General features: G+C 44.4%; 1 protein-coding gene across 1 annotated transcript in view; it reads left to right on the forward strand.

Annotated features, from left to right (window-relative positions):
- Nucleotides 1–2,661: 2,661 nt before the first annotated feature.
- The window catches only part of P2RX4 (purinergic receptor P2X 4), a 30,165-nt gene continuing 10,038 nt past the window's right edge, over nucleotides 2,662–22,788 (forward strand). The window contains exons 1-5 of the mRNA XM_072600511.1: nucleotides 2,662–2,899; nucleotides 9,157–9,304; nucleotides 17,003–17,074; nucleotides 17,234–17,306; nucleotides 18,113–18,209. Coding sequence (XP_072456612.1) covers nucleotides 2,766–2,899; nucleotides 9,157–9,304; nucleotides 17,003–17,074; nucleotides 17,234–17,306; nucleotides 18,113–18,209 — 524 coding nt within the window. The 5' untranslated portion in view covers nucleotides 2,662–2,765. The remainder of the gene's footprint in view (nucleotides 2,900–9,156; nucleotides 9,305–17,002; nucleotides 17,075–17,233; nucleotides 17,307–18,112; nucleotides 18,210–22,788) is intronic.

Consider the following 22,788-nt stretch of genomic DNA (forward strand, 5'->3'; position numbering starts at 1 on the left):
TTCCAGGTCTGACAGTCTATGTATGTTCTAAGGTCCTTTCCAACCCTGACATTTAAGATTCTAAGTCCCCTTATAGCTCTAAGTCCTGTGAGGCTATGATAACATAGTCCTGCCCTCGAGGGGCTTATAGTCTAGTAGGAGGGACTCTGCCATTAATATTGTATGATCTCAGACAAGTCACCTGCCCCCTGGAAGCCTCAGCTTCCCCAGCTGTCAAATGAGCAAACTGAAGTAGCTTCTCTCTCCTCGGGCTCTAACATCCACTGCCCCAAGCTTCCCTCCAGCTCCACCATTTAATTTCTAAGGGCCCTTCCTTGCAGAACTGGAAGGCTAGAATTATGTAGAATAAGATGGGGATGACATGCAGAAGAACTCCTCCCAGTCCAAGCTCCTAGACTGTCCTGAGCCCCATTTCAAGGCTATGCCCTTCCCCACCCCCACCCCAGGCTTAGTGGGCTTAGTGATCCAGGGAGAGCCCAGGGCAGAGTTTGGCAGGAGAGAGAAAAAGGACTGACTTGGTACAATCTTAGGTGAGCCACACTGAAACATCCTTCTCTAACATGAGCTAATAAGTAATCTTTCAAAAGCTTGTCTCTGGTCCATCAGATGTTGGCTGAACGCTGGGTAAGTTAGGGTAGAACAGCCCATCCCCAATACTTCAAATGAATAAGAAATCACGTCCTGCAGAGTGAGTGGCAACATTGCTTCCATATAGGAGGGAGGGCATCTGAGCATCTCCTAGAGATCCCTCTGCCCCCAGTGGTCCTAACCTCAGCCAAGGGGGCACGTGTCCTCTCAGAGCCCAAGAAACAAAGCTACATTAAGGATCAATCACAACTGTATTTGAATGGCTTAACTAAAGAAAGTGGCAGAAATGTTCTCTATATAAATTCAGGGGGGCACATGTGGCCCTCCAATCCTTTCCTCACCAAACATGGAATAAATTAACCACTAATCACAAATAAGTTAGAAATCAAATTCCAGGGGCATTTTCTCTGAGAAGTGCTTGTAAAAATGGACAAATGTTTCCCCTCCATTAGCCTATAAATTGGGGTTAGTTTAACAAATTGGCCACACCTGTTTTCCAGGTCTTGGCAGGAGATGCCCCGGCCCCTACGAGCCTCTCAGCTAACCGGAGGAAAGACTCCTCCTTCTCGGCATCCCCGGAGATCAGCTGCTTAGCAACCGGGCGCCTCTGGGGAAATTCAGTAGTTCGAGAGAAAGGATGAAAAGGGATGTCAGGAATTCGGTAGAGTGCGAGGAGTGGGCTCCGGCAGCAAAGATGCCTTGTATACCTTACAGGTCTTTGCAAAGGCGAGCCATTATCAGCGTCTCCTACGGACGCGGAGGGGAGGGAAGGGGTCGGCGACGTACCTTCTGGTGGTCCCCAGATGGGTATAAGCACACTTTAAGATGTAGAAGTCACTCAATATTCACCCCCCCCCCACCACCACCACCACCACACACACCAGGTTTCCTAGGTTAAAAGATAGAACTTAGATCCGGAAGGGACACTGGGGGGAAGGGAGACGCTGGAGCTGTGATGTCATTGGAACTCCTTGTGTGGAAACTCCCTCCATGAAAGAACTGGGAAAGGGGGGGGAGCAAAGAGAGAGGGGGAGAGGGGGGGCAAAGGGGGAGGGGGAGAGGGAGAGAGAGAGAGAAAGAGGGAGGGAGAGAGAGAAAGAGGGAGGGAGGGAGAGGGAGGGGGAGAGAGAGAGAAGAGGAGAGGGGAGGGGGGAGCAGAGAGAGACGGAGGGGGAGCAGAGAGAGGGGGTAGAGAGGGAGAGGGGGGAATTGGAGGGGGAGAGAGAGAAAGAGGGAGGGAGGGAGGAGGGAGGGAGAGAGGGAGGGGAAGAGAGAGGGAGGAAGGGAAAGAGAAAGAGGGAGGGAGGGAGAGAGAGAGAGGGAGGGAGAGAGAGAGAGGGAGGGAGGGAGAAGGAGGGAGGAAGGGAGAGGGAGGGAAGGAGGGAGAGAGAGGGAGGGAGAAAGAGAAAGAGGGAGGGAGAGAGAAAGAGGGAGGGAGAGAGAGAGAGGGAGGGAGGGAGAAGGAGGGAGGAAGGGAGAGGGAGGGAAGGAGGGAGAGAGAGGGAGGGAGAAAGAGAAAGAGGGAGGGAGAGAGAGAAAGAAAAAATGAGGGAGGGAGGGAGGAACGGAGAGGGGAGGGAGGGAGAGAGAGAATGGGAGAGACAGACAGAGGGAGGGGGTGCCTCATTCTTCAGTTCGCGATCAGGGGGTTGGATTAGACGGCCTCCAGGGTCCCACAGTAAACTTGGGGTCCAGCCTCCGGGCCCGTCCCCCCACTCCAGTGCCCCCATGGCCTCTACCCCAACCCCGGGCTCGGCCGTGAGCCGGTTCATAGCGGAGCAGAACGCTCGCGTTCAAAGGAGCCCGTATCAGCCCCAGAGAGGGCGGCAGCGCAGAGCAGGCTGGAAGTCCCGGGTTCGAATCCCGCCGCTGCCCGGGCCGTGAGATCCGGGGCTGGTCATTGTAGGGCCCCACGAAGTTAGCCGGGAGGGGGTTACGGGCGGGGAGCTGCGGGCAGAGGGGGAGGGGGCTTCCTCCGGCTGCCGCGGGCTCAGGCTCGGCCCCCTCCCAGCGCGCGGGCGCGGCTTCGCCCGAGGTCCGGGTTCCGGGCGGGGGCGGGGCGATGGGCGGGGCCTCGGCGGCCTTTTCCCCGGCCCCGCCCCGCCCCGGCCGGGGTGCTCTGCCTGCGCTCCGTGCGGCCGCCTCCCCCGAGGAGCTCGGCCCGAGCCCGGCAGGCCATGGCGGGCTGCGCGGCTGCGCTGTCGAGCTTCTTCTTCGAGTACGACACGCCGCGCATCGTGCTCATCCGCAGCCGCAAAGTGGGGCTCATGAACCGCGCCGTGCAGCTGCTCATCCTCGCCTACGTCATCGGGTAAGCGCGCGCCCCGGCCGAGGCCTCCCGCTGGGCGCCGCGCGGCCCCGGGGCCCGACCCGAGGGCGCCCCCTAGCCGCGGGCCGCGGCACTGGCCGGAGCGCGAGCCCGAGCGCGAGCCCCGCGGGCACATGGGGACGGGCGGGAGAGGAAAGGGTTAACGCGGCGCTGCGGCCACGCCCCCTGCGGCCGCCCGGCCGCGCGACCTCTCCCGGCGCCAGGCAGTCACGAGGCGGGAGGCCCGGGAGGAAGCGAGAGCCCGGGAGGCGGGGGAATGGTGGGGGGTTTACGCTGGAGCGGGAGAGGGGGGAGGGGGGCTGGCTTTGTCAATTACGCGGGAGCGGGGAGGGGCCGAGGTCCCTCGGGGAGGGGTTAGGCAGCCCAGCGCCCCCGCCCCAAGGCCCCGTCCTGCCCCTCGCCCAGCCGAGCCCCCCTCCTTCCCAGCCCCCCTGGACGTGCCGGGCACACTCAGCTCGCCCCTTTATCTTGGGGGCACCGACCAGCCCTTGGACGGCCGAGGTTCTGGAGCAACCAGCCGGGGAGGCAGGCGGCGGCTCATCATTAACCGCCTGCTGTGTGCTTCTGCAGACGCTCTCCAGTGTGACCCTGGGCATGCCCCTTAAACCCTGCCTGCCTCAGTTTCCCCATCTGTAAAATGAGCCGGAAAGCAAAATGGCAAGCCACTCTGCCGTCTCTGCCAAGAAAGCCCCAAATGGGGTCAGGGAGAGTGGGCCGAGACTAGGACCACGGAAGGGCAACCTGTGCCAAGGGCTGGGCCAAGCTCAGAGGGCAAAATGGGGGCCAAAAGATGGTCCCTGCCCTTGGACCCGGCAGTCCAAGGTGGGAGACCACCTTCAAACCTCTGGGTACAAACAGACGCTGTGCAGGACACGTAGGAAAGAACAGAGGGAAGGAACTGGGATAAAGAGGGCTTGGGATTGTATCTGGGAAGGGAAGCCTGGGGGAGAGGTGAGGAGGGACCACCAGGAGCAGGGAGATGGAGCGACACGGTGCCTGGCACATAGTAGGTACCTAGTCAATGTTCATGGGTTGTTGGATTGGTGTTTGCTGATGACTGATTGTTACTGGACCAAAGAGAAGGTGGAGGGAAGGTAAGATTAGAAGGATAGGATGGGGCCAGCCAGGTCAGGCTTTACAAGCCAGAGGATTTTCTGTTTGATCCAGAAGGCGATGGGCACGCCTTGGAATTTATTGAATGGGAGGGTGAGGAGCACATGAGACCAGCACCTTAGGTGGAAGATGGGCCGGGATGGGAAAAGACTGGAGGCAGGCAGGCAGGCAGACCCCACCAGCAGCTATGGTAATGGTCCAGGCATGAGAGGACGGACAACGGGGGTGTCAGAGGACAGAAGGGGGCGATTAAGATAAATGTTCTAACGGTACAAAGGACCTGCCCGTTGATTGGAAATGAGTGATGATATACATTGTGCTTCAAAGGGAACTTGGCCAGTTTTGCTAAGGAAAATTAGTGGTAACTCCCATCTCTAGCTGGTCTAACGCATGCCTGAGCTGCGGACCCAGCTGTTCTCCCAAACCAGTCGAGGAAAGTAAAGGAAAGTGCACAGGTGGGTGGGATGTGGGGAATTGGTACTTAGTTTCTCCTCTTCAGGCTTTTCAGTACTTCGTGAGCAGGAGCTTAGATCTCTGTATTCTTCCTAGAAGAGCTATAAGCTCCTATAGATTAAAGACAAAATTCTCATCTATTACTGTTTTTCAGGTCAAAATTCTTCAGGGAGAGTCTCTTTTTTATTACATTTCTGGATTCTTTCTCCTTAATGATTCTTTAACTCTGGGAAAGACCATGCCCACGCTCAACAATTCTCTTGAAAAAAGCAACTTTTTAGGGCTAAATTTTTTTATTATAAGCTTGACAAATAGTAACATTTCCACGTACAAAAGAAAAAGAAGATTGTATATGAAATCATGATTCCTACAAATTATTTTAAGTATGTGTTCAGTAGAACTCCTTACCAATACTGTCTGTGTCCTTTTATGAAATTCCTTCTGCTTTCTTATATTCTATATTTTTAATGTTTCCATCACCATTCTTTTACTTTCTTGCATCACCATCACTCTCCACCTCCAGTAATTCTCCTGAGATAAAAATAAAATTCCTCCTTTGTAAGAAGTATGATCAAAATCACACATGGGTCATAGTTAAAAATGGAGATCTCATTCTGCACTCTTAGCTTCTCATTTTCCAACAAGAAATGGGAAGCGGTTTTATCATCCATCTTCTGAAGTCATAACTGGTCTTTACATTGATCAGAGTTCATAAGTCTTTCACAGATATTTACCTTATTATGGTCACTATAAATTGTCCCCCTGGTTCTGCTCAATTCATTCTGTATCAATTCATACAAGTTTTCCCAGGTATCTCAATCTCTTTTTTTTTATTTCTTATTATGCCCCATTTAATAATATACTGATTATATTCCAGAAGATAGTGGCAAAAATATTCCATTGTGTTCACATATTTAGGAATTATGTACTTCCATAGGTACCCGTCTTGCCTTTTAGAATATAAATACCGTGCAAGTAGGGATTGTTTCTTTTTTATATCTGTGTCTCTAGTGCCAGAAACATAGTAGGCACTTAATAACCACTTGCTGATTAACTGTTCAGTTATTCCCCAAATGATGTGCACCTACTTTGTTTCAAGTTCTTTCCTACACCAACAAAAGAGTGCTATTTATAAACTAATTGTGTACATATGGGGTCTTTTCCCTCTGCCTTAGATCTCTTTGGGATAGAGGCTTAATGAGGGTATAGATTTTAGTGATGTCACATTTAGTAAAATCGCATTTAGTGATTTTATTATACTTATTTCCAAAATGATTAGACTGAGCCACAGCTCCATCAACGGTACATTTAGTGTGCCTGCCTCCCCCAGCCTCATCAACAATTGTTATGTTCTCTTTTGGGTCGTCGCCAATCTGATGGGCAAGAGGTGCATTTTCAGAGTTTTTAATATTTGCATTTCTTATCAATGACTGGGATCTTTTCTTCATGTGGCAGTTGAAAAGATACCTCTTCCTTTGAAAACTGCCTATTCATACCCTTTGGCTGTTTATCTATAGGAGAATGGCCCTTTTTAGAAGATACTTCATACATTCTGTATATATCTTGAATTCAGAAACAAAGTAATCATGTTAAAGTCAGTGAACAAAGGATCTCCAAAATGCATTTCCCAGACCCAGATCTTTTTATCTGTAGTAGCTCCTCACATGGTATGTATGGCCCCCTTATGACTGATGTGAAGCCATATGCCCCCAGTTGCATTTTGACTGTTAATTGGTGATGGTAAAATATGAATGTTCTTGCCCTGACCGAGTGAACCTAGCCATTCAACTGAAATTCATCCTGAGATTTAACTGATAGAACTAACCCTGAAAGAGAAACAAAATATAAATTCCTATCAGTGTTTATAGCATTAGGATCAGATAGTTCTCTTGCCACAGATAGCGATTTGTAGTCCTCCTGTTACTTAAAATGTTAACTGATGTTTGTCGTCTGTTATCAGTGCTTTTGTTAACTCTCCCTTGCAGTCAGGGTTTGAAAAGGATAGCTTAGCTTTCCTTAAGGTTGTCAGAGAAAAAAATATATTAATATTGTACTCCTCTACAGTTGAGGCACAAGCCTGCCAGAAACAACATTTATTAACTTACCATTACTCTAAACGTAGGCATTACTCTGCTGGAGAGAGAACTGTCCAAACTGGGAGAGTCTGTCATGCCTTCAAACATCTCTTCCTCATAAGACATTTTGAATAACATTTACAGGATTCCTGAACAAGGAAGTCTCTCAGTATGATAAAACACAAGGAAGAGATAGAATTCAGGGTAAGGAGAAAGGTAACATTTTGCTTCATCGATTTAAAACCATAGTCACTTAATCTTGAAGAATCATTTTCCTAAAACTACCCGGTTTCTCTAAGACTACTTCCCTCAAAGGGTTCTTCCCCCCCTCCCCCCATCTCCCAGCTAGTCACAAATGACCTGAAGTAACTGTGATAGCCTTCTGCTTGGTTTCCTGATCTCACACCATTTTCTATTCGGATGGATCCTCCACTCAGGTGCCAAAGTTCTACCACATCACCTCCCTCCCACCCTTAAACTCCAATGGCTCCCTATTACCTCCCAGATCAAATATAAATTCTTGTGGCTTTTAAAACCCTTTACAACCAGACCCTTTCCTACCTTACCACTCTCCTTATCTACTCCTTGTTCTTCATCCAAGATACTCCCTCTCCTAACTTTGTAACTTCTCGCTTGTGACCCCATGCCTGGAATGCTCTCCCTCCACACCCTTCAGGTGTCCGAGCTGCTGCTGAACTGGATCGCTCCAGGGCCTCTACCCTTTGCCCTTGTCCTGGAACCATTTGAATTACTTCAAGGAGAAAGCCCTTTTGGGCTCATCCTGATGAGCAGCTCTCCTTTCAGAATTAGTAGTTAGACATCCATTGATACGAGTTTCGCTTACAGATTAATTGAAAGCTTTTGGGACTAGAATAATTTAAAAATAATTAGTATTTCTGAAATCAGTCAGTATTTATTATGTACCTACTATGTGCTAAGAAGGGCAAAAGGCACGTCCTAAGGCACATCCTTGGTTTCAGGGAGCTCACAGTCTAATTGGGGAGACAACCTGCAAGCAGCTATGTACAAACAAGATATAGATAGAGGGTGGGGGGAGGCTAAGGTGTAAGAGGATGAAAATCATTGGCAGGGGGGAGTAAAAGGAAAAGAATAGGGATTTATATGGTGTCTACTGTATACCAGTACTGTGTACCAGTACTGTGCTAAGTACATTTTACAGGTATTTTCTTATTTGATCCTTACAACAATACTTTGAGGTAGGTGCTATTATTGTCCCCATTCTACAGCTGTGGAAACTGAGGCAAACAGGCTTTTTTTGAGGGGTGGGTTTTGGGGGGGATTTTTTTTTTTTTTTTGGTGATTTGCCCAGAGTAATAGAGCTAAGTATCTGGGATCAGATTTGAACTCAGGTCTTCCTGACTCTAAGCTCAGTGTTCTATCCCCTCTGCCACCTGCTGCTTCTGAGACAGGTTATAAAGTACTTTAAAAGCCAAACAGAGGGTTCATATTTGATCCTGGGGGGGATAGGGAACCGCTGGAATGACATGCTTGGCTTTAGAAAAATCTCTTAGTGTCAGAATGGAGGATGGACTGGTGTGGGGAGAGACTTACTGACCAGGAAAACAAGCGTTTTCATGTGAAAGGGAAATATGGAATCCAGAGTTTGCTAGAATGTCAATTCCTTGAGGCCAGAGATTATCACATATATTTTTGTAATTCCTACAGATCTAGCATAGTAGGCATTATTGGCATTCAACCAAATAACCATTAAATGACCATGAAATGGAAGGCCTCCAGCCTCTAGCCGTCAGAAGTGACCTAAAGGCAATGAGCCATCTCCATATCTTATTACATGTCTGTATTACAGCCATCATGGGGCAGCTAGATGACAGTAGACAGGGTTCCAGGCCTGTAGTCAGGAAGACTCATTATTCTGAGTTCAAATCTGGCCTCAGATACTTACTAGGTATATGACCCTGGGTGAGTCACTTAAACCTTGCTTGCCTCAGTTTCCCTATCTGTAAAATGAGCTAGAGAAAGAAATGGCAAACCACTCCAGTATCTTTGCCAGGAAAACCCCAAATGGGGTCATGAAAAGTTGGACATAACTGAAATGATTGGACAGTCATCATCTCTCCTCTTTTCCTCCCCCCACCCACTTCCCATAACCTTCCACTGACTGAACCACCAGAGTCTGATAAGGGAGCACTAGGCCTCAACGGGCCCTTCCCTGCTATCTTCATCTCCTGTCCCCTAAAACTGCTTCTCCCCCTTTCAACTCCCCTTTATATGTCACCTCCCTCCACTAGAATGTAAGCTCCTTGAGGGTAAGAACTATTTTCATTGCTCCCATATATATCCCCAGGACCTGACACATATAAATGCTTTTTTCCTCTATCTGGGAAAAAAAATCTGGATTTGAGATCAGAAGACCTGGAATTAAATGGCAGCTTTTCTAATTATGTCACTTCCCTTCTCGTTTCATTTCTTCATCTGTAAAAGGAGGGACTTTGGGCAGATGTTTTCCCAAGTCCCTTCCAAGCCTCAATATAAATGGCATGATGAGTAGAAAGCCCCAGCTTCCTTGTACGGAGACCTGCTTAAAAGCTGCTGTCTAATCAGCTTTCTATTTGCCAGGTGGGTGCTTGTGTGGGAAAAAGGCTACCAAACTAGTGACTCTGTCATCAGCTCCATTACCATAAAGGCAAAAGGCGTGGCCTTGACCAATACCTCTGAACTGGGGCTCCGGATCTGGGATGTGGCGGATTATGTGGTCCCTGCTCAGGTACGTTTCACACTTTGTCCCTTTCATGTACTCATGCCCGATATTGATTTGCTTTGCAACTGTGATTTGATAGTTCTTACACCATGGCCGTTCTAAGTTCATGTTGATAAAACTTTTTTTTTCTGGTCTGGACATGTGATTTTGTTAGTGAGCGGGGAATTCCTGATGTGGAAATCTCCTTCTACTTTTGCAAATCAGTCATTTTTTTTGTAACTTAGGACCTCTGGCAATAGGAGAATTCAAATTAATGTGTCAAGGACAGGACTTGGACCAGAAATTGCCCATCCATCCTCTACAGACAAAATCTTTAAAAGTTACATGTTGAACTTAGCGTGTATTTGAAAGAAAAGCAAATACCCAATTGAGATGCACAGTCTCACCCAAAATCATTTCCTTTTATACTGTGTGTGGAAATGCTCATTTTGTTTGATGTTAAGTTGGAGGGGGGAAGGAGAGAGAAGAGGGAAGTGAGAATACCTCATCTACTCTGACACTGTATCCTAAGAAGGACAGGTTCCACCTTTTCTGAGGGCATATGCTTTTAAGTTAGAAGGGATCTCAGCAATATCTGGTCTGTCTTGTGCACAAAATCAAATGCAACCTTCTCTTAAGTATTTCTAGTAAGGGAAATTCAGCACCAATCAACATTATCCAGTTAATTTTGGGCAGCTTTAATTATTGGGAATTTTTTCCTTGTATTAAGACAAAATTTCCCACTCTGCAATTTCTGCTCATTTTTCCTATTTTTGACTTCCCCAGCTGAGCAGAACACATTAAAGACTTCCTCTACAAGATAACCCTTCAAATATCTGAAGACTTCAATTATGACCCTTCCCTTATGGGTCTTCATTTCTCTAGGCCAAAGAGCACACTTGCCTCTTACACCTTTTTGGATGTTAGCCATCTCTCCCAGCCTTATGACACCTACCAGTGTGACAAGCATTCCATGCAGGTCCTCATCTAGGTCATTGATAAAAATATGAAATTACACAGGCTAAGCACATGTCTCTACTGGAGATGTCCATCCAAGGTGACAACCACCCATTAATTGACTACTCTTTGGGTACAACTTTTTTAAATCTACCTAACTATACTGTCATTTAACTCCTCTTTCTATCTCATCCACAGAGATTGTAGGAGAGGCTTTGCACCTTCTGACTCTGAGATTTTGGAATTCTTAAGTGAAAAGACAGTATGACTAATTATAAGAAAAATGCAAATCCAAACAACCCTGAGGTTTCAGCAAATTGGCAAAGATGACAAAGAAGGAAATAGTAAACATTGGAAGGGTTGTCAAAAGATAGGTTTGCTGTTTCGGCCTTCAGTTGTGTCTGATTTGTTATTGCCCCATGAACAATACTGTCTGTGGGGTTTTCTTGGCAGAGGTACTGGAGTGGTCTGCAACTTCTTCTCCAGTGGATCACCTTTTGTTAGAGCTCCACAGTGACTTGTTCATATTAGAAAAGCCTGCATAGCATAGCTTATAGTTTCATTGAGTTATACACACAATAAGGCAATGGTCCAGGAGGAGAATATATTGTTAGTGAAACTATGAATTAGTCCAACTATTCTGTAAAGCAACTTGGAATTAAGCAAATAAATGACTAAAATTTCCATATCCTTTGACCTAAAGGTTCCGTTGGTAGGTATATACCTCAAAGAAGTCATTGGCAAAAAGAAAGTCTCCAAAAATATATAGATAGCAAAGCCTTTTCATGGAAGACAAAAATTGAAAACAAAGTAGATGCCCATCAGCTGGGGAAATGCTAAGCAAAATCATGATATATAAAAATAATAGAGTGTTAACTGTACTATAAGAAGTGATGAATACAGAGAAGCATGAGAAGACTTATATGAACTGATACAAAGTGAAGTAGACAGAGCCAGGAAAATATACACAATGACTACAGTAATGTAACTGGAAGGAGCAGCCACCACAAAACAGTAGAAAATGAATGTTATGGGAATATAAATCAGTATGGCCCCAATACAGAGATAGGAGATGTCTTCTTCTCCTTGAAGAGGCTAGGGAACCACGTGGGTGGAACATTACATTTAATATCAGAGGTTTTTTTGACCTTGATTGGTTTTGCTTATTTTTTCTCTTCTTTTTTTTTTTTAAATTTGTTGTAAGGGGCATTTCTGGAGGGAAAGAAGGAGAAAGGCTAGAGAGGGAAATCTAGGCAGTGTTAAAACATAATATATCAACAATTTTTTTTTTTTTGCTTTCTGAGGGGTTAACAGTCACTTTAATGAAGCACATATATCATTACTTTAATCAAGCATATATATCGTTCACCTAGTTCAGGAGAGTCAGCACCCTGAACTTCAAAAAAAGTACAGAGAAATCAAACATCAACAGACATGGCTTCCTCTGCCTTTCCATAATCAATACATAAGTCAGAAATCAACAGACAAGTCTGTCTGATCGTAGTCACCAGAGGGGGAAGCACTGACAACTGGGTTCTCCAAGGCGGGGACAGCTTCTTAGTGACTTCCCAGAGTCCTCGTCTGGCCAAAGAAACACTTACAACCCGTAAGCCCCAAAATAAAACCTGCTTCTGAGTCTTGATACACCTTTTAGAGCCAGAGGGCATCACATCCCTTGAGAACCAGTGCCTCATTAACAAAAGGCATGAACCTTTCTACAAATCTTCCCAGGCCCAACAATGGGTGGGAAATATCCTCCTTAATCACATTATTCAGAGGCACTTTTAGTGAAACAAAAATAGCAAAAGATCCTACTTTGCTTGTCCTTACATCCCACCCTTCCAGGATCCTTGGCCTTACATTCTAAATGGCCATGGATCCTGGAACAAATAGGCATTAACATTTCTTAAATAAATACAACATAATTCGCATTTGCAGAATACATAACATAGCAACTTATTACCAGGGTGGCCATATGGCTTTAAACAAACACAAAGGTATAGGCATAACATAACATCATTCTTTGAAGAGAGAGCAACCAGCTCCTCCTTTCTCAATCCTAAATAGAAATGTCCAAGCAAAGTTCTCTTGGGGGTGTGTCCTTCCCACCCTGCACTCTCAGGTGAGCCCTGCTTCCTAGTCCTGAGGAGCTTCTTGACAACAAAGCCATCAGCGTAGAGTCCTTGGGGTGTACAGGGCACTTCCCCCCACCCACCATAGGCAACTTCACCCCCTGGTTCCCAAACTATCCCAGGACAACACTGCAAAAAAGCACACTCAGTGCCTTGCTGCATAGTCCCAACCTTGCCCCAGGGCTGAACTGTGAGCTCCTGGGTTCCTCATATTCTAGCAGGAGCAAGCCTGGGTCTGTGTGAAGTTAGTTCTATCATCCCATTCCTCTCACCTCACCAAGATCAGCACATTGGTCATTCTCCATTTCTGCCAGGGGTTCAGCACACAGTTTTCCACTCTGGTTCCAAGGCTCTGCATACAATACAATCTCAGGGCATTCACCTCTCCAGCACAGTCTGAGCTGGGCTAATCCACTCAAGCCCTGGCTCTGGCCCCCTCCACTTCCTGGGGTTCGACAAAACCATAGCTACCACAACTGGGAAACAACAGACAATTATCCAGGTCCCCATACTTTTCCTTTTAATTTATGCAGATCCCATCCTCATCGCCATAATGTAACAGTAAGCACCCCAACATACACAGGGGGCCTGTTCTCACGGTTCTTAGATCTGCATTCATAAAAGGAAAGGCAACTTTTGAGGAATTAACAATCACCTTAATGAAGCACATATATTGTTCCTTTAATCAAGCACATATATCATTCACCTAGTTCAGGGGAGTCAGCACCCTGAACTTCAAAGAAAATACAGAGAAATCAAAGATCAACAGACATGGCTTCCTCTGCCTTTCCATAATCAATACATAAATCAGAAATCAACAGACAGGTCTGTCTGATCGTAGTCACCAGAGGGGGAAGCACTGACAACTGGGTTCTAGGAAGGGAATGAAAATAAGCACCATGGGGCATCCATAGATCACAGTGTTTCTATAAAAACTCAACTTTTTCTCCAGATGCTGTAGCTTACCATGAAGGTGCTGTGATTAGCACAATGCCCGGAATTTATGGTAGATTCTTAATAAATGTTTGTTGACTTCATTTGACTATTGCCTGTTTCTGAGAAGACAAGGATCTACGATGTCTCCTTGTAGAAAGGCAGCATGGGAGAGTGGGTGAAGTGCTGGATGTGGGGTCAGAAAACCCCAGGTCTGAAGTCTGCTCATGTGACCTTGGGCAAGTCCCTTTACCTCTGAACCTCAGTAAAATAGAGATGACAATACCTGTAGTGCCCACCTCACCACAGGGTTGTGAGGGTCAAATCAATTAATATATCAGAAATGCTTTGTAAACTTTAAGTTGCCTTGGAAGTGGTAGCTCCATCTTGTCATTATAAGTATTGATATTTTTATTACCACTGTTCTAAATTAATGCACAGCCACACTGTCTCCTATGGCCAGTCTGAGCAGTGATGCCTTATGGAGTATAGAAAGACTCCCTTCTTGAGGGGGTTAAAGATTTATTGACTTCCTCACAAATGAACCCTAAAGGTTACATCTGCACGATTTCTCCCCATTTCTCATGTTCTGTCCTACCTTTTCCTAGCCCTTCTATTCCTTATTTACCTACTGGAGTGGCCTTGAGGTCACATGTGGCTTCTCAGTCCTTAAGTACAGGCCTTTTGCCTGAATCCAGATTTTACATTGGTATTTTTCTAATTCTAAATCTGTCATTCTCTTTTTCCGAGCCTGTATTTTCTCTTAATGAGATTGCAACATTCCGTATTACCTAATCTCGTTTTGTCTTATTGATTTCTTCTCTGCAAACTTATTTCCACTCAAATTTTAATCCCAATTTCCATTTTGATTTCCTCTTTTAATCTTCTTACATCTCTTTTGAACCATTTCAGAGTTTTTGTGCTGGTCCTGGTCTCCTAGAATTTGATTCCTGCTTTCTCATTCATTTTCTGGAATTTTCTGTATCTCGGGATGGTATTTTCAGGTCTTCTTCTGTCCCAGCATAATGTTGCTTTATTATATTATGACTTTCTAATTGTCTAACCTCATTTTTATTTCTTCTTGTCTCCCTTTTTTTTTTTGAGTCCTAGACTTACTCCCAAACTTTTCTGTCAGCCTTCCTAACCATCTGCCCTTTCCCTACTGATTAGATTAAGAATTAAAATCCACCAGACTGAAAATTCAGTCAGAAGGGAAAATGCTGTCCACACCCAGAGAAAGAACTGTGAATGCCGATCAAAGTGCACTAGTTTCACTTTTTTTTTTGTTTTTTCTTTCTCATGGTTTTTCCCTTTTATTTTGATTCTTTTTTCCCAACATGACTAATGTGGAAATATGGTTAATATGATTGTACATATGTAAACTGTAGTAGATTGCTTGCCACCTTGAGGAGGGAGGAGGGGAGAAAGGGAGGGAAAAAAATCGAACTCAAAATCTTATAAAAGTGAGTGTTGAAAACTAAAAAAAAGTTCAATCTGAGGATTGAAATGCATCACTTAGGTTCCCCCCCAGTCCCAGCATGAAGGGACTATTCCAGTTGCCAAGGATAGGCACATTTCAGAGCCCTCTTCACATTGAGGGTTCTGGCTGGCCTCCTGCTCTGTGGAAACTCCCTGGAACAGCTGCCCATGACTTGGCAGAAGCTTGAGATGGTGGTCTGGGAGGATGGGGCAGGAGTTGACATTGTGGCTAGGTATATCCTGATTTCGTTTTTCTACAGTTTTAAGGACTGTCCATCTAGTTCATCTCTTATTGATTCCAGGTGGTGGGTTTTCGGACATACCCTAAGATCTGACCTACTCTGCCGCCATCTTTCTCGTATGACCTTGGGTGAATCACCACCTCCCTGCCCCTTCCAGCACCCCCTTTAAAAATGAAAAGGAAAAGAAAAAAGAAATAAAGAAAGAAGAAAAGAAATAAAATGAGGAGGTTGGACTGAGGTCCAGTTCTAAAGAATGTGCCTCCGATTCTAACTCCATGACCCTACTTAGGACTATCTCTTTAAAACCTGATGCCTTTCTTTTAGATACCTCATATTCTTCAGGAACCTCTGGTAAAAAAAAAAAAAAAAGGCTATGTTAAATCCTTCTTATGAATTGAAAATAAGAGGGGCCAGAGAGTATATTTGTGGTTTGGTGGGCAGGGGGCATGTTGTTCCAGAATATTCTAGCCATACTTTGTTAATCATTTCCTTCTGATGAAATTTATTTTTATTAAGGTCCTTTCTTCTTTTTTTTAAAACAGTGTAAGAATTGAAGGGACAGCTAGGTAGCACAGTGGATGGAGCACCAGGGCAGGGATCAGAAAGACCTGGCTTCAAATCCAGCCTCAGACCCTCACTAGCTGTGTGACTCTGGGAAGTCAGTTAACCCTGTTTGTCTCAGTTTCCTCATCCATAAAAATGAGCTGGAGAAAGAAATGGCAAACCACTCCAGTATCATGGCCAAGAAAATCCCAAACTGGGTCATGTCGAACAGGACTAAAATGACTCAACAGCACTAACGTAAAGATTGACACAAGAGGTGTTTAAAGTAAGCACTGAAATCCCTCCTGCATCCCTTGGCCTATCCCCAAAGGGTAGGATTCAGTGATAGGCAAAGGTGTTACATCTCATTGGAGGAGGAAAAAAGTCTGTGTTATTTATAGGTTCTTTTTTAAATGTCTTCCTAGCAGTGGTTTTCCATTTAATTAATGTCTGGTTTGTGTAAAATCAAATGCCATTAAATTGGTGTCCTGGATATCACTGAGTTCACTTCTGCACTAATGTATTGGGCACCTAGATGCTGTTAACCCCAAAGTAGCAAGGCATGATCTCTGGCCGCAGAGAGCTTATGGTGGTGTTAGTGCTGTCCAGTCTTTTCAGGCTCTTTGTGATCCCATTTGAGGTTTTCTTGGCAAAGATACTGCAGTGGTTTGCCATTTTTTGTAGTCTTGCTTATAAAGCAGACTTCATACACATACACATATACACACACACACAAGGCAAATTGAAAATATCATACAACATACTGTGAACATGATTAAATACCCAAAGAATGAATGATGTAGGCCAATCTTGGGGTTATTTGAACTCAGAGGAGATAAGCCAAGACTCAGTGCTAGACATGCAGATACTTGGCAAACACTTGTTACTAGCTTAAGTGAATGAGAAGAATGGATTGCAAGCCCCTATTTCATTGGGTGAAGGAGAAGGTTTTCAGTCCTTTTTTTATAGTACAAGGTCAAACACTTGGCTAATGTCCACCTTTGATCCTACCATCGCTCTATAACCTGGAATCTTGTGCTAAGAACATTAAATAGATTCTATGACAGGTACCCAAGAGGTTGTGCAAAGTTTGGGGCAGAATATCCAAAGGAATATGTAGGTTGTGAAGAAATTCCTCTTCATTCTACCATGGTACTCATGATGATTAATGGCATGGAACCTAGGCATCTGGGTGCCCTGGATAAAGGCTTATGCAAAGAAGCAACAGCTTACTTCTCCAAAAGTAGGAATGCCTTTGTGAAACCACTTTGAATGGTGAACATTTCTTGTAGAGACCACCAAGACTACTTTTCTGAGTTACTTTCCAATGTGACACTTGAGAGTAGTCTATAGTACTTAAACAGATGGGTGGTTGACTTTTCTTGTGTGGCCTGTAGGTATATACCAACATTCCTGTCTTTCCTTTCCCCATTCTGCAGCAGGAGGATGCACTGTTTGTCATGACCAATATGATTGCTACCTTGAATCAGCAACAAAGCACCTGTGCTGAGGTAGGTAGGCATTCTTGTTGAACAGGCCACTGATGCCAGTCCTCTTCCGTATTCTTTATTCTTTTTGAGCACTGTAGGTGCTAGGATGTGGGTACTGGCTATGGTTTCAAAAATAAACCTACCTAGGGCCTTATTTTTGCTCATTTTTGTCTTTTCCAGCTTCCAGATGCTAAAACTGTGTGTACATCAGATGATAACTGTACTTTCGGCTCCATTCATGTCCACAGCAATGGTATGAGCTTACCTCCTATGGTACACTTCATAGAATCTATTTGATGTTCTTAATATATGATTCCTGGCTAGCAAACTCCAGCAGTCTCAAAGTTCATGTTTTCTTTGTCGGCTCAGATAATAACCAAGTGTTCGATTGGAATAACAGTCACCAACACTTGGAAAATTGAGCCCCTTTCAATATGACTTTGTGCAGTGGAGAGAGTGGCCTTGAGTTTTTTTTATCAGAGAATGGATGACCCCATACTGAAGTACAACTCATGTGGGTTTTTGTTTGTTTGTTTTTTGGTGAGGTAGTCAGCATTAAGTGACTCGCCAGGGATCACACAGCTAGTAAGTGTCAAGTGTCTAAGGTCAGATTTGAACTCAGAATCTACTGACTCCACAGCTGGTTCTCTGTCCACTATTCTGCCTAGCTACTCCCATATGGGTCTTACTTCAGTGTGGGATCATCCCTTCTCTGATAGAGAAAACTCAAGGGAATAGAATTTTTCAGGATTTTCTAGGACGGTCTAATAACAAGACCAGATCTATGAGGCCTCTGCAAGTTTTTTCATACCCCAGGAAGTATCTATTTGCCTTGAGAAATAAGTAACTCTCTTGTGAGACCTCTAATCTTATGCCATTATGCAGTTGGACTTGTGCCAATGCCTTAATCCTTACAGATTAAAGTTGCTTGGTTTTTAAATGAGAAGATTCAACTTGATTAACTTGCGTGTGGATCCAGGAATGGAGAGTGGGGGGAAGCTGGGGTGTCTGCACTGGGGTAAGGCACTTATCTCCTTGTTCCTCCTTATCCTGCTGTAGGAGTAGCAACTGGAAGATGTGTCAACTTTAACATTCATGTGAAGACATGTGAGGTGATCGCTTGGTGTCCAGTGGAGGATGATACTTACGTGCCCCAGTGAGTCATGACAAACTGGCCCAGACATAGGGCTAGGGAAGGACCAGAAATCATAAATCCTGACTTGTAAAGGAGGCGTTTAGTCCTATCTGACAAATATTTACTGTGCTAGGTGTGTCACAGATGTTTCCTAAAGGTTGCAAAGGCAGCAGTTCAGAATAGGGAACGAAAAATGTCTATTTGAGAGATCCTGGAGTGTTTTGAGCTGGGAGAAGCCTTAGATCTTTTGGTCCAGTCTGTTCATTTTACAGAATTAAGAGAAGTATAAAATTGTCCATTCAAATGCAAACAGAACAAAACAAAACAGTTCAGGAGGAAAGAGTTGTGGCTAGACAAAAAAAAAAAAATATCCTGGGTAAATGGCTGGAGTTTTTAATGAACAGTAAGCCTGATAAGAGTCAGAACAGTTAAATGGTAGCTTAAAAAAAAGCTAATGAGCATTTTGTTTTGTTCAGTTGTTTTCATTTGTGTCCGACTTTTCTCGAGCCCTTTCAGGGTTTTCTTGGCAAAAATACCAAAGTGGTTTGCCCTTTCTTCCTCCAGCTCATTTTACACATGAGGAAATTAAGGCAAACAGGGTAAAGTGACTTGTCCAGGGCCACACAGCTGGTAAGTGTCAGGCTGGGCTTGAACTCAGGTCTTCTTGAGTCCAGACCTGGCACTGTATCCACTCTACCACCTTGCTGCCCATAATGAGCTCTTGAGGGCGTTTAATAGAAGTACTATGTTCAAAGGTCGAGGTGATAGACTTGCTGCTCTCTGTTAAGCCCATAATCTACTAAAACTCCCAGATCTTTATTCAGAACAATTGCTACACAGCTGTGTCTCTTGTCTTGTACTTGGAGTTTTTTGTACCCAGGCTTAAGCCTTTACATTTATTCCTATTGAATTTTAGCTTATGAGATTCAGCTTTTTTGTTGTATTTGTTTATTTGGAATTTTATCCTTTTATTTTTTTAAGATATGTATTTTAAAATTTATTTTTAGTTTTCAGTATTCACTTCTATACGATTTTGAGTTCTAAATTTTCTCCCCCTCATTCCCCTTCCCTCTCCCCCATCTGATATAGGCTCTACATATAAATCCATATTAAGCATATTTCTACATTAGCCATATTATAAAGAAGAATTAGAACTAAAGGGAAAAACCACACAAGTAAATAGCGTGCTTCAATCTGCATTCAGAGTCCAAAGTTCTTTCTCTGGATGTGGATGGCATTTTCCATCATGAGTCTTTTGGAATTATCTTAGATCCTCGCATTGCTGAGAAGAGCTAAGTCCATCAAAGTTGGTCATCACACAGTATGGCTTTTACTGTGTATAATGTTCTCTTGTTCTGCTCATTTCTCTCGGCATCGGTTCATGTAAGTCTTCCCAGGTTTTTCTGAGGTCTGCTTGCTCATCATTTCTTATAGTATTCCATCACAGTTATATACCACAGCTTGTTCAGCCATTCTCCAACTGATGGGCATCCCCTCAATTTCCAGTTCTTGGCCACCATCAAAAGAGCTGCTATAAATATTTTTGTACATGTGGGTCCTTTTCACATTTTTATGATCTCTTTGGGATATAGACCTAGAAGTAGTATTGCTGGATCAAAGGGTATGCACAGTTTTCTAACCCTTTTTTAGCCCTTTGGGCATAGTTCCATCTTACATGAGATTCAATTCTTAACCCATTTTAACCCATCCCTTTTGGATCTGGACTCTATCATCCATGATGTTAGCTCTCTCTCTCCTCTTGTTGTCACCTGCAAAACTGGTGAACAAGCCTTCTCTGCCTTTATTCACATCACAGATAAAAATGTTAGGCAGCACAAGGACAAAGACAGATCTCTGGGGCATTCCCTTAGAGACTTCCTAGAACATCCATATTGAACCATTAACAGTTATTGTTTGACTTCAACTGTTTAACCAGCTCTAAATCCAGCTACTGATAGTGTCATATAATCTAAATATCTCCATCTGAGGAGTAGGAAGTAGATACTTTTACCAAAAGTTTTGCTAAAATCAAGATAAACCCTATACACAGCATTCTTCTTACCAGCTAGCTTAGTAATCCTTTTGGGAAAAGGAAGTGAGATTAGTCTAACACATCCGTCTTTGATGACGCCCTGCTGGCTCTCAGCAACCACCACTTTCCCTTCTCCATATTTGATAAGCTCCTTAATCATTGATTCTAGAATTGTCTAGAATTGGGGCATTCAGCTGTCAAATTCACTGACATCTAAGTGCCACAAACTCTACTCTTTCTCCCTTTATATAAACCAGGACATTTGTTCCTCCCCTTCACCATGACCACTTGAGCCTCCCTGACAGTGACTCAGCAGTCCCCCAGGCCAGGTCTCGCAGGATCCAAGGATACAGTTCATCCAGCCGCGGCCCATGAATTCATCGTGGGAGGTCTGTGTGCTCTCACTCTTTCATTACCCGTCTATCGGATTCACTTTCTCTCATTCGGTCTGGTCCTGTTACTTTCTATGCACAGGTCTTTCTCTCTGACAGAAAGCAGAAGCAAAGTAGACATTAAACCACTCTCTCTGTCATTGCTGGTCATTGTCCCACCCAACCCAAACAAAGGACCTTCTTTGATCTTCTTTTTTTGTCCCAGTGGAGTCTTCTACAAGTCCCTCTTGTCCTCAGTTTCCCTTTTTGACCTCAGCTCATTCAGCGTTGTAACATTCCTGACACTGGATTTTTGTAAGTCTCTTTTTTAAAATTTCATTTCATTTTTCCCACTTACACGTAAAAACAATTTCAACATTTATTTTTCATATTTTGAGTTTCATATTCTCTCCCTCCCTCCGGTTCCCCTCATTGAGAAGGTAAGCAACTTGACACAGGCCACGCATCTGTAGTCTGACACTGCCTTTACAGGCTCTTACTGTCGTCCAGTGACCAGGCCTTACTTGCATCTTCTGGACTGGGCCATCTCCAGTCATCCTGATCTCTATCTGGCCACTGGGACCCGGGTGACTCCGGAGGAGAAAGTGAGGCTGGTAACTTTGCACAGCACTTCCTCACTTCAGTCCCATTCACTTGTATGTCCTGGCATCATCTTCCTGATGTCATGGTCCTCTTTGAGAACGAAGGACAAACAGGAAAGATCTTCTCTGTGTAGCTTTCAGAAATTGGTTGGTGTATTGACAGCATTCTCTCAAAACATCCCATGTTTTTCTCTTCACTGAAATTGTTTTCCTTCGGGCCTTCTGAAGTGCATTTTGGGGCATTCTCCCATCCCTCCAGAACTGATTTTCCATATGGCATTTTGGGATCCTACATATCTTTCCTCTGAACCCTTTGAAATCTACTTCCCCAAATTTGAAGGCAGACTCTGCCCAGATTTCCTCTCCTTTTCTATCATAGACTAAGAGGTTGTGATCATTTGCCATGAAGGTTCCTATTATTTTACCCCAGCAACTAGTTTCTTCCCATCAGTATCAGATCAGTCTAACATTTATTAAGTGTGTGCCATGTGCTAGGCATTTTGCTAAGTGTTAGGGATAAAAATAGTCCTTCCCCTAAGGAGCTCACATTCTGGTGGGGAAGACAAAGTGAGTTACTAGATACATTCAAGATTTGTCCAGTGTTATTGAAAGATACTCCCAGAGGGAAGACGTGAGAAGTAGGGAGAATGGGAAAGGTTTCCTACAGAAGATGGATCTTAAAAGAAGCCGGAGCACCCACAGGTGAGGAGTGAGAGCATTCTAGCCATGGGAGACAGATAAAGAGTCCAGTGTAGCTGCATCAGAGACAGTGTAAAGAGCAGGAAACCAGAGAAGCAGGAAGGGTCTTTAAATGCCAAGCAGAGGATTTTATGTTTAACCGTGCGGATAATAAGGAGCCATGGGAGTTTCTTGAGGGAAATTGTGTGATCAGAGCTGCACTTGAGGAATCACCTCAGCACCTGAGTAAAAGATGGGCTGGAGTGAGGGGAGACCGGAGGCAGGGAGAAGGAAAGCATCATTATGAAAGTCAAGAAGTTGTCCATGTTGGGCGTTTTTTGTGAGGGAGAGCTCTGATTAATTGAAGCAAATGTCTAGTTAATTGAAGCCCTATGTCACTATTACGTAGTCTTTCTATGCCAGGCTTGTGATGTGTTTCCCAAAACTATTCATTTTTTCCTTTTTGTCCAGATGGTCTGGAATGTATTCCAATGACAAGATGACTTCACTTTCTCCTTCCATTGACCTTTACTTAAATATTCTCTAAGATAGTTCCCCTCTCTGATTTCTGCACTTGCTCCTATGAATAGACCTTCTTAAAATACACTGCTACCTCACCTCAACTCCCTTTTTTCCCTCCTGTTTCCTTTGAATAAACCTTACCCATCCATGGCTGTATATGCTCTCTCTCTCTCTCTCTCACACACACACACACACACACACACACACACACACACACACACACTCGCTCTCTCTCTCTCTCTCTCTCTCTCTCTCTCACTCTTCTACAGGAAACTTTCCCCAAATCTCCTTAATGCCACCATGGCTTCTCTCTGTAGATTGTCTCCAATTCATCCTGTCTACAGCTTGTTTGTACGGAGTTGTTTGCATATGTCTCCCCCAACAGACTGTGATCT

The sequence above is a fragment of the Notamacropus eugenii genome, chromosome 4, assembly GCF_028372415.1.
Source record: "Notamacropus eugenii isolate mMacEug1 chromosome 4, mMacEug1.pri_v2, whole genome shotgun sequence".
NCBI lineage: Eukaryota > Metazoa > Chordata > Mammalia > Diprotodontia > Macropodidae > Notamacropus > Notamacropus eugenii.